The 12,657-nt window shown below is 40.6% G+C and overlaps 1 protein-coding gene across 1 annotated transcript in view; it reads left to right on the top strand.

Annotated features, from left to right (window-relative positions):
- The window catches only part of LUZP4 (leucine zipper protein 4), a 37,202-nt gene extending 33,649 nt beyond the window's left edge, over positions 1 to 3,553 (top strand). The window contains exons 2-5 of the mRNA XM_021685513.1: positions 700 to 831; positions 2,159 to 2,274; positions 2,533 to 2,880; positions 3,344 to 3,553. Of these exons, the coding sequence (XP_021541188.1) occupies positions 700 to 831; positions 2,159 to 2,274; positions 2,533 to 2,880; positions 3,344 to 3,553 (806 nt within the window). The remainder of the gene's footprint in view (positions 1 to 699; positions 832 to 2,158; positions 2,275 to 2,532; positions 2,881 to 3,343) is intronic.
- The last annotated feature ends 9,104 nt before the right edge of the window (positions 3,554 to 12,657 follow it).

Below are 12,657 nucleotides of genomic sequence, written 5' to 3'. Positions count from 1 at the left end.
AGAATGTGTATTCTGTTGCTTTGGGATGGAATGTTCTGAATATATCTGTGAAGTCCATCTGGTCCAGTGTGTCATTTAAAGCCTTTATTTCCTTGTTGATCTTTTGTTTAGATGATCTGTCCATTTCAGTGAGGGGGATGTTAAAATCCTCTACTATTATTGTATTGTTGTTGATGTGTTTCTTTGATTTTGTTATTAATTGGCTTATATAATTGGCTGCTCCCATGTTAGGGACATAGATATTTACAATTGTTAGATCTTCTTGTTGGATAGACCCTTTAAGTATGATATAGTGCCCTTACTCATCTATTATTATAGTCTTTGGTTTAAAATCTAATTTGTCTGATATAAGGATTGCCACCCCAGCTTTCTTTTGATGTCCATTAGCATGGTAAATGGTTTTCCACCCCCTCACTTTAAATCAGGAGGTGCTGTCTTTGGGTCTAAAATGAGTCTCTTGCAGGCAGCATAACGATGGGGCTTCCTTTTTTTTATCCAATCTGATACCCTGTGTCTGCATTGTTTGATCTTTGTTATGGTTTTACAAGTTCATTATTATTATACTGTTATCATTTTTCAGGGCTACTAATTTTTACAATGTTCTGAAATATGATGAGGTAGAATATAGATTATTCACTTGAGACACGTTGTAATTTGGCTTTTTCTATTGTCTTTGTTTTTCATGTGTTTCTAATACAGATGACATTATAATCCTTAAAAAGTTAGAAAGTAAAAACACTGAACCAAAAAAGAATGGAACACAGAACCGTATAAAAAAGAACCCAATTTCAAGACAGCGAGCAAAGGCTCATAGGCATCACCAGCAAAGAGGTAAAGTATACTAAAAATCAAACGTTGCAAAGAATCTGAAATATTTGTGAATAACTAGGTAAGCAAATTCTCAAACTTGGAATGTATTCTAAAGTTGCATTATGTTCCTAGTTTTATTTTTCTTGGAAATGCAGGCATATAGGTTTGGTAAGAATTTATGCCATGACAAATGAAAACAATTTTTAAAATTTATATGTGTTTCTTTCATAAGGGAGAGCAGGATGAGAATGATAAATATTTTATACCTGGTCACAAGCCTGCCTGGTTGGTCCAATTCCACCTTTAAGAAGCAATACAGGAGGGGTAAGAGCATGGTTAATAATCTGAGCACCATGCCATCCACATTCTGAAAAATCAAATGGTGTATGGCAGAGTACAGAACATGAAGAAAGCCTTTTTTGTATTTCTAATCCTATCAGTCAGTGCAGTCTGCATATTTTAATAAGAATGTGCTGCAGACCGCCATTGTAGAGAAGCCTTCCCAACAATTAAGGCTCTCCGTGGTTTAGTTAACAGGCTGCGATCATCTTGACAGTGTGCATACTACTCCAAGTCCTGCCAGTTGCCCACCCAGCTTCATTATAGTCCTTGTTCGAATCCTTCAGTGGCTTAGCAGGTTCTGAGAAATGGAGGGATGGTGGTTATTATAGGAACAAAGCTGCTAAGAATGGTGAGGTGACCTATTCTCATGTTTCTTTTTTAAAAATTTATTTTAGAGAGAGAGCATGCACTCAGGGAGGAGCAGAGGGAGAGGGACAAGCAGAGTCTGTGCTGAGCACAGAGCCCAGTGTGGGGCTTCAGCCCACAACCCTGAGACCATGACCTGAGCCAAAACCAAGAGTCGGATGCTTAACCGACTGAGCCACCCAGGCGCCCCATCCCATTCTCGTGTTTCTAACTAAACATAAAATTGATCTTTGTGAGCCTTTTGGAGATCCATCTTCTTTGTTTCTTAAACTATCTTTACACCCAAAGCAAAGCAGACAACTGAGGGAAATAGTTACATGATTAATACAAAGCAGACAGTTTTTCTCCATCTCCTTTTTCTAGTAGATAGATGATATGCCCCAACTTTGTTGGCATATAAAAACAAATTTGAAGTATTGTATACAAAGAAGACTACTATATTAAGGTATGCAAATAGAAACAGTATGGCAAAGACTTTCCTAGAATTCGGTGAGACTCTCAGATGATATCAAACTAATGAAATGTCAAGTTTTGCAAAACCCAACGCATAGCGTCAAAACAGTGAGCTCACAGATAATATTTCTGAGAGATATGTTGAATTTACTGACTGAAAATACAGAAAATAATTATTTTTTCAAAGGATTCTCAAGATTCAGAAAGAACACTGAGAAAGGAAATGATACAAAACCATACGAAGAACCCTCTGGATTCAAGCCCAGACAAAGCTCTTTAAACAAGCAGCCTGTAAATAAGCAGGTAAATAAACACTGAGAATTAACCAACATAAAAGGCCCTAAATTTAATATAATTCTTAATATTAAGGATTATTTTAAATTCCATTGATTGAGCAGAGATTGTTTCTTAGTATTCCCTCCTGGTACCTTGAACAGTTAGTTCTGAAAACTGTTTAGTCTATAAAAATAGGGGCAATGAAATTTTTTTTTAAATTGCCCATAGAAATTGCTTTGACAAAATATCATTATATTTGTTTTGCAAAATTGTGGTTCTTTGCAGGAGAAGTGCAATGAAAATTCTAAGTCCCAAGCAGAGAAGAGTGGAAGCCAGGCGGAGGGGAACCAGCATCAACTGGAAGGATCTCAAGGCCAATCATCAGAAAATCAACACCATTCAGAGAGATCTCATGGCCAGTCGGAGAGTTCTTGTAGCCAGTCAGAGAGTTCTCATGGCCAGTCGGAAAGATCTCATGGCCAGTCAGAAAGATCTCATGGCCAGTCAGAGAGTTCTCATGGCCAGTCAGAGAGATCTCGAGGCCAATCCGAGAGATCTCGTGGCCAGTCACAGAGTTCTAGTGGCCAGTTGGAGAGATCTCCAGGCCAATCCGAGAGATCTCGTGGCCAGTCAGTGAGATCTCCAGACCAATTGGAGAGATCTCATGGCCAGTCCGAGAGTTCTAGTAGCCAGTCCGAGAGTTCTCCTAGCCAGTCCGAGAGTTCTTGTAGCCAGTCCGAGAGTTCTCGTAGCAGTTCGGAAAGTTCTCGTGGTCGGTCAGAGAGATCCCGTGGCTGGTCGGAGAGATCCCGTGGCCGGTCGGAGAGATCCCGAGGCTGGTCGGAGAGATCCCGTGGCCGGTCGGAGAGATCCCGAGGCCGGTCGGAGAGATCACATGGCCGGTCGGAGAGATCACGTGGCCAGTCGGAGAGATCTCGTGGCCAACCAGCCAGATCTCATGGCCAACCAGAGAGATCTCGTGGCCAACCAGGGAGATCTCATGGCCAACCAGAGAGATCTCATGGCCAATTAGAGAGAGCTCATGACCGGTCAGAGAGAGCTCATGCCCAAACAGAAAGATCTTGTGGCTACACAGAAAGATCTCGTGGCTACACAGAAAGATCTCGTGGCTACAGAGAGAGATCTCGTGGCTACACAGAGAGATATCATGGCTACACAGAGAGATCTCATGGCTACACAGAGAGATATCATGGCTACACAGAGAGATATCGTGGCTACAGAGAGAGATCTCGTGGCTACACAGAGAGATCTCGTGGCTACACAGAAAGATCTCATAGCCAATTAGAGAGATCCTGTGGCCACACAGAAAGATCTCGTAGCCAATTCGAGAGATCTCATGGCCACACTGAGAGATCTCATGGTCACTCAGAGAGATCTTATGTTCTATCAGGGAGATCTCATGTCCTATCAGGGAGATCTTATGTCCTATCAGCGAGATCTCATGTCCCATCAGAGAGATCTCATGTTCCATCAGGGAGATCTCATATCCTTTCAGGGAGATCTTATGTCCTATCAGAGAGATCTTATGTCCCATCAGGGAGATCGCATATCCTATCAGGGAGATCGCACGTCCTATCAGAGAGATCTCATGGCCAATCAGGGAAATATCGAAGACATTCTCCAGTGGAAAGATTCAAAACGTCACCCAAAATTGAGTCTGATTTTGACAGGTAAAAACATAGTAAATACTTAATCATTAGTACAATGTGTTGAGTAATGTGGAAATGTAAGTGCATGCTTCTTTTATATATCTATATTTTAGTGGCTAAATATGTTTTTGTAACAGACATTGTATTGAGACTAAGATATTAATAGAATGGAGGTAACATATACGTGGCATCAATTTTCTTTCAGCTTGCTGACTACCTCTCGTATCATCCAGTTTTGCAGTGGGCCCTCGTTAAGTCACTTCATCTATGTTGGCTTTCCCTGGCAGAGCCCCACTTACTCAGCCTCTCCTACTGAGCTTCCCCACAATAAAAATACATTGACTTGGTGTCCCATTCCCTTTGAAACTTCCAACTTGCTAGGCTAGCTAATCTAACAACAAACTATGCTAGATTTGATAATATGTAATCTCTGATAATGAATTTCTGTGCTTCCTTCCTCTGTCTCCTTCCTAAAGAGTATTCAGAGTCCTCAGCACACAAATGATAGTTGTATCTTGGGGCAGCTGACCTTTTCTGCTTTCCTCCAATCAGACCCTGTAGGAGAGCATGTTATTCTATGCATAGATGCAACGTGAACCTTCTAAATATATTTTGAATATATTGTGTATATTTACTGTTGCCTTATAAAACTGTTAGGCTAGGTCTGTCTGCCCCGGGGGGGGGGGGGGGGGCGCAGTAATTTAATAGTATTGCAAATTGGTTGAGTTTTAAAATCCACAGGACATTTTTATTGTGATTAACTAGGTAATTGAGTAAAAGTTTATTTTTATTTTTATTTTTTTAAAGATTTTATTTATTTGAGAGAGAGAGAATGAGAGAGAGCACATGAGAGGGGGGAGGGTCAGAGGGAGAAGCAGACCCCCTGCCGAGCAGGGAGCCCGATGCGGGACTCGATCCAGGGACTCCAGGATCATGACCTGAGCTGAAGGCAGTCGCTTAACCAACTGAGCCATCCAGGCGCCCTGAGTAAAAGTTTATTTTTAGTTCAAAGTTCTCAGTAATTGCTTTCAGTTTGCATTGCTTATAAATGCCTAGTCAAATATTTTAGCACATATTAAAAAACTGCACAGAATTGCTAGTTTCAGCTAAAAAATTATTTCCAAAATGTATGTGTGGGTTATTGTGTATATAGACAATGTCTGATGTAGGCACCATTTTAATCCTAAAGGCCCCATCCTTCTTATATTAACAGTATACAAATAATTTGCTATAAAAAAATTAAAATTTAACATTGTGATGACAATTAATATTTCTGCATTTCTCAGGGATTTTCACGTTTTACTTCATTTTATACAGTAATTTTTGTTTGTCAAGTGGCATAACACTTCCACTGAGGTCAAATGCCATATTTCTGATGTTTTACATTTTAAAATGTAATGAACAATTCTGTTCAGTTTTTTCTCCTTTATCTTCTATTATTATCATTTTTTTTTTTTGTAGTCTCAGTACAAATAAGTAGTACTTGCTTGGTTACGGTTGAAGTTATCAAATGCTGAACTCTTATAAAAGAATAAAATAATGCATAAAGTACAGAAAATTAATATACTTTTATAACTGATCCCTTGGAGATGAATTCTTCTACTTCGTAATTTTCCATTCTAATGCCATATATAAGTTGACGAGTTAGATGTAATAATACTCTTCAGACCTGGAGTTGGCTTCTCCACCAAGTATAAAATGAAGACTTCAGTAATTTCATGCCCTCACACAAAATCTTCCCCTCAGACCAGCTTCACCAGGAGATAAAGACAAACCAGAAGTTCTAAGTACATTTCTGCCCTAAACAAGCCACCAATGTAGAAGCCCAGTGTGGTCTAAATAAAAGACAAGTAGTTGGGGGCGTCTGGGTGGCTCAGTCGTTAAGTGACTGCCTTTGGCTTGGGTCATGATCCCAGGGTCCTGGGATGGAGCCCCGCATCAGGCTCCCTGCTCAGCAGGAAGCCTGCTTCTCCCTCTCCCACTCCCTCTGCTTGTGTTCCCTCTCTCGCTATGTCTTTATCTGTCAGGTGAATAAATAAAATCTTTAAAAAAAAAAAAAGACAAGTAGTTGTACGAATATCTGGAATATAGAATGACAGCATATTCAGAATATTATTTATTTATGGAGATTTACAATAACTTTTTGCAATTTTGAAAAACCAATATGATTCTCAAAAACTCTAAACAGAATTTATTTATTTATAAATATATTCATTTATTTATATGTTCCACACCTCCAGAATACCCGATTTCAGCTTTTGCTCCTTTTTCCTGACATGGTAATGATACCCAGAGACAGAGACCTTCCTTGGCCACGAAAGTGATGTGTAAATAGAGAAGCAAAGCAGAACAAAAACTGTCTTTTGTACTCTCCACTAAGTAATTTACATGAAATGAATGGCAAAGTGCACATATCTTTACATCAGCTGGGCTATCCACCTGATGAAAGCTTTTCTAAACACAGATAATAGCTTCAGAGGAAATGAGGTACTTAGTTTTGGAGTGCTTGCCATTTAAACTCCAATTATAGAGTGACAACTGACATCTTATTACCACTCCAGCATTCCAAGTAATTCTTGCAACAGAGTCAAACCTGATTATAATCGACAAATCAGATCTTTGGATCTAAAATCCCTAATTTACTATGTATCACTCTAAAAACAGATGTCTTTTCAGAGTGATTGATTTCCTTATTTTTATTCCCAAATTCTTCACTATTCCCTAGCTCCATTTGGTACCCAATTGTTAGTATTTTTCTTATTTCTTGAAAGAAGATGGCAGTGAGAATCTGGTCTATGTTTTTTTTTGTTTTTTTTTTTAAGATTTTATTTATTTATTTGACAGAGAGAGAGACAGCGAGAGAGGGAACACAAGCAGGGGGAGTTAGAGAGGGAGAAGCAGGTTTCCCGCAGAGCAGGGAACCCGATGTGGGGCTGGATCCCAGGACCCTGGGATCCTGACCTGAGCTGAAGGCAGATGCTTAACCACTGAGCCACCCAGGCACCCCTGGTCTGTTTTTTTTTTTTTTTTTTAAATGAAAGGCCCCTAATGGAGTATAAGTATCATGAATGAGTGGAGACAATATAAGAATATGAAGATATGGCTTTGTGTCCCAACTCTGTCACTAAGTATATTGAGCACATTACTTACTATTTCTGAATCTCAATCTCTTAATATGTGAAAGGAGAAATTTGGACTATGTGACTAAGGATCTATGTTAACTGGTAACATCTTAAGAGTTCATGAATTTTATCTTTTTATTTTAAAAAATTGTAAAAAGCAACAGGAAATTTACCATCTTAATTGCTTTTAAGCGTATGCTTGAGTGACGTTAAGTATAGTCACAATGTTGTGAAACAAATCTGCAGAGCTTCTTCATCTCACAAAACAGAAACTCTACACCCATTAAATAATAACTTCCCATTTTCCCTCCACCCCCAACCTCTGGTAACTGCCATTTTCCTTGCTGTTTCTGTGAATTTGACAGCTTTAGATACCTCCTGTAAGTGGAATCACGTAGTATTTGTTTTTTTGTGACTGGCTTATTTTACCTAGCATAATATTCTCAAGGTTCATCCATGTTGTAGCATGTGACAGGATTTACTTCCTTTTAAAGGTTGAAAGATATTCCATTGTGTGTCTATACCACACTTTATTTATCCATCAATGGACATTTGCGTTGCTTCTACCTCTTCAAATAAGCTCTCTCCCCCCTTCACCCTTCTGGGATTCTCATAATGCATATATTGGCCCACTTGATAATGTACCATAAATCCCTTAGGCTCTCTTCATTTTTCTTCATTCGTTTTTGTTTTTGCTCTTCCAAATCAATGATTTCAAATGACCTGTCTTCCAGTTTGCTGATTCTTTTTTCTGCCTAATCCAATCTTCTGTTGAACCCCTCTAACGAATTTTTCATTTCGGTTATTGTATTTTTCAGCTCCAGAGTTTGTTTGGTTATTTTTTATAGTCTCTGTCTCCTGGCTGATATTCTTATTTTGTTCATGTATCATTTTCCTGATTTCTTTTAGTCGTGTACCTGTGTTCTCTTTTAGCTTATTGAGCATCTTTATGACTATTATTTTAAATTCTTTGTCAGGTAGTTCATAAATCTGCATTTCTTCAAGGCTGATTTCTGCAGTTTTAATTTGGTCCTTTGATTGGACCAGGTTTCTGTTTCTTTGTATGTCTTATACTTTTTGCTGGGATTTGGGCATTTGGTTTTTGTTTTTTTTTAAGATTTTATTTATTTATTTGACAGAGAAAGAGAGAGCACAAGCAGGGAGAGCGGCAGGCAGAGGGAGAGGGAGAAGCAGGCTGCCCGCTGAGCAAGGAGCCTGAAGTGGGACTCGATCCCAGGACCTCGGGATCATGACCTGAGTCAAAGGCAGATGCTTAACCAACTGAGCCACCCAGGCGCTCCAAGGGATTTGGGCATTTGAAACAACAAACACCTTTCCCAGTCTTTGCATACTGGCTTTATGCAGGGGAAGACCACAAATCTACTGTCTGGGAGCTCTAGCACCTTTCAGACCTTTTATAATCTTGCGCCCCTTGGCATTTGCCTACAGAACTGCAGCTCTAACATGCTGCTTGCCTCTGTTTTCAATAGCTTCCAGACTCTGGGACCAGTCCCATGAATGCTCCGAGTCTGGTGAGACAAAAACCAGCCCCTCAGGCAGCCCCCAGAGAAACCAGAACATTGCAGACATGGTCCACTCTTTAGTTTCCATCCCAAGGGAGGAGCCCTAGTATGGGGCTTCCTCCCGGTTGCTCTTTGCTTGCAGCATAGGGGGAGAGACACAAATGGGTACACTAACTGTCGCGGATATTCCTACCCCATTCAGTGGAATCCCTTCTTGGTTTTACAATGGCCTGGGTGCTATAGCTTCTCAGCTGGTCTCTGGAGTTCTCATAGAAGTATTCTAGTCTATATATTGCTTTTAATTCAGTGTTATCTCTCAGGCAAGGAGGACCCATAGCTTCCTAGTCTGCCATTGTCTTAGTCTGCTTGGGCTGCCATGACAAAATACCTCAAACTGGGTAGTTTAAATGGCAGGAGTCTATTTCTTACAGTTCTGAAGGCTGGAAGTCTGACATCAGGGTGCCAGCATGGCTGGGGTCTGGTGAGGGCTTTCTTCCTGTCTTGTATACAGCCACCTTCTCTCTGTGTTCTAACATGGTTGGAGAGACAGCAAACTCTGATCTCTTCCCCTTCTTATAAAGACACTAATCCCATCATGGGGCCCTGGCTTCATGACTTCATCTAAACTTAATTACCTACCAAAGGACCCCTGTTCCAGATACCATCACATTGGGGGTTTGGGCTTCAACTTAGGAATTTTGAGGAAACAAAGCATTGAGTCTATAAGTGCCATCTTGCTGACATCACTCCTGAAAAAATTTAAACAAAAATAGTCACCCAAATGCCTGGTTAACTTCTGATCTTTGTTATGCATGCAGTAAGTAATAATTCACACTGAAGCTGAAAATCACTTACCAAAACCCTCTTCTGTATTTTAATTGCATCCAGCATTCTGTCTTAGCTCAGATGTTGAAATATGTGTAGTAAAATAATATTGCTTGAAAACATACGTTTTACATAATTTCTTTCAAAATAAAAGGTTGCTTTTTAAAGTTTCAACATTTATGATTTGTATCAGGCTTTTAATAATGAAAAGAAGGAATGAATACTTCCAGAAGCAGATGCGGCAAAGACATGATCAAATGAACAAGAATCGAAGGGTAAGTACCAGGGCTTTCAGTTTTCTAGCAGAGAGTCTATGTAGTTTTTTTATATCATTTTCATTTGAAAAGGCTTTTCTTTTTGAAGCCACTTTCCTTCTAGTAATTAGTTTTGGCATCTGCATGTACTGATGATTACTAATACTTTCTTAAAACCTTTTTACCAACAACAGTGTAGGAAGAAGTCATGTATGTCACACATGTCAACATGAGTCAAGTGTTTCCAGCCTTGTAGTACAATTGCTTACAAAAGGTTCCTACTTCCATTAACCTAATCCTATATTACATTATTTAGCCTCTAAGTGGGCATTAGACACAAGGGAGATAGGATGATACAAATAAAACTTTTTTAATTTTAGAGATATTTATTTATTTATTTATTTATTTATTTATTTATTTATTTGACAGAGAAAGAGAACGAGAAAGCACAAGCAGGGGTAGTGGGAGAGGGAGAAGCAGGCTTCCTGCTGAGCAGGGAGCCCGATGCGACATGGGGCTCGATCCCAGGACCATGGGGTCATGACCTGAGCTGAAGGCAGATGCTTAACAGACTGAGCCACCCAGGTGCCCCACAAAAATAGCTTATTAGTAGTAGTATTTTTTTTAAGTAGGCTCCATACCCAACATGGGGCTTGAACTCAAGATCTTGAGGCCAGCCAGGTACCCCAGTAGCATGTATTATTTTATTTTTTATTTTTTTTAATTTTTTTTTAAGATTTTATTTATTTATTTGACAGAGAGAGACACAGCGAGAGAGGGAACACAAGCAGGGGGAGTGGGAGAGGGAGAAGCAGGCTTCCTGCAGAGCAGGGAGCCCGATGCGGGGCTCGATCCCAGGACCCCGGGATCATGACCTGAGCCAAAGGCAGATGCTTAACGACTGAGCCACCCAGGTGCCCCATGGCTTTGACATTCTTGCATCAGTGAATAGGGGAGAAAAATCTGAAATTGAACGGTAGACCAAGGATCAAGCAAAGAGAATATTGTTACTGGAAATGTTAGTCAATTGAAGATGTAGAAAATAAGCACCTTGTGCTGAGTACGGAAGCATTTTGCATGATTTGTTTCAACTTTTCCCATTTAGATGTCACCAGAAAATGACGGCAGCCTCCGTGAAAATGATCGAAGACATGAAAGGTAATTGTCGATAGACATCTGTACAATTAAATTTAATTATTCTTGGGGGAAAAAATAAAACAAAAACAAATAAAAGTAACTTACCCCAGGGGGCCTCTAGAATCTGATTCTGAACAATCCATAACAATTTCTGTTAATGATACTAATATAGAACCAGGAAATTCATGAGTAGAACTGCCTGGTTTGATTTTTTGTCTATGTTTGAGATTTCCGTGTGTCATTTTGCTATGGTGAGTATAAGTGTCCTGATGTTGTATCCTTTCTACTTAAAGCATGCAGGAATTGTCACCCTGAAGAATTCGGGGCCATGAAGATTTTTCTTCATTTTCAGTCTTAAGATTAAAACCCTCTGCTCTTTATAATATATATCAGACATACTAAGTAAATTTCAGTGTTCCAAATGATCTTAGATTTAAGGATGGAGGACTTTGCCAGGTGAAATTATCAGGAGCATTTGTGTACCCTTTCAGAGCTGTTAGACTCCCTTCAAAGTGGGTCTAACCAAGGGCATCTGTGGAAGTGTTGAAAGAGCTGTGGACATAGGAGCAGATTAATTATGATCGATTGCATTTACTGAGTGCCTATTATGTGCTAGGCACTGTGCTAAGCACTTTTACATTTTATTTATTTACAAAAATAAAAAATAAAATAATACATGCTACTGGGGTACCTGGCTGGCCTCAAGGTCTTGAGTTCAAGCCCCTCCCCACAGAGGGAGAGGGAGCAACAGGCTCCCCACTGAGCAGGGAGCAAGGACCCCGGGATCATGACCCGAGCCGAAGGCAGACGCTTAACCGACTGAGCCACCCAGGCGCCCCTATTTATGTTTTTTTGAGAGAGAGAGTGAGAAAGAAAGCACGAGTAGAGGGTGGGGCAGAGGGAGAGGGTAAGAAGCAGACTCCCTGCCAAGCGCAGAGCCCTAGGCGGGGCGGGGTGGGGGGGCCTCAATCCCACTACCAGAGATCATGACCGGAGTGGAAATCAAGAGTCAGATGCTCAACCAACTGAGCCACCCAGGAGCCCCTCTACTCTTCTATAGTGTCTCTCCACTAGGACAAGTAAAGACGAGGTTAAAATTTTTAAAAGCCTAGCATATTCGTTTTCTATTGCTGCTTAAACAAATTACCACAAACCACTTAAAACAGCACTCCTTTATTATCTCAGAGTCCTATAGCTCAGATGTCCAGGTGCACTGGGCTGGTTTTCTACCTAGAGCCTCATGGAACTGAAATCAACTTGCTGGCCCTGGGCTGTACTCTTATCTGGAGGCTCTGGGGAAGAATTCGCTTCCAAGCTCATTTTAGTTGTTGGAAAAATTCAGTTCCTGGAGGTTGTGGGAATGAGGTTTCTGTTTCCTTGCTGGCTGTCAGCCAGGGGTCACCCTGCTTCTAGAGGTAGCCTGAATTCCCTTTCTTGCAGGGCCCCTCTACCCTCAAACCAACAACAACATGTCATGTCATTCTCATTCTTTGTTGTTTTTTTGAAGATCTTATTTATTTATTTATTTGAGAGAGAGGGAGAGAGACAGCAAGCACAAGCAGGGGGGAAAGGGGAGAGGGAGAAGCAGACTCCCTACTGAGCAGGGAACCTGACGTGGGACTCAATCCCAGGACCCTGAGATCATGGCCTGAGCTGACGTTGAACCGATGGAGCCACCCAGGCGCCCTGTCTGTTTTCTTTTTTTTTTAAGATTTTTATTTTTTTTAAGTAATCTCTACACCCAACATGGGGCTCAAACTCACACCCAAGATCAAGAGTCACATGTTCGGGCGCCTGGGTGGCTCAGTTGGTTAAGCGACTGCCTTCGGCTCATGTCATGATCCTGGAGTCCCTGGATCGAGTCCCGCATCGGGCTCCC

The sequence above is a fragment of the Neomonachus schauinslandi genome, chromosome X (genome assembly GCF_002201575.2).
Source record: "Neomonachus schauinslandi chromosome X, ASM220157v2, whole genome shotgun sequence".
Classification (NCBI taxonomy): domain Eukaryota; kingdom Metazoa; phylum Chordata; class Mammalia; order Carnivora; family Phocidae; genus Neomonachus; species Neomonachus schauinslandi.
The sequence above is the reverse complement of the archived record's forward strand: the minus strand, read 5'-3'. Positions and strand labels throughout refer to the sequence as shown.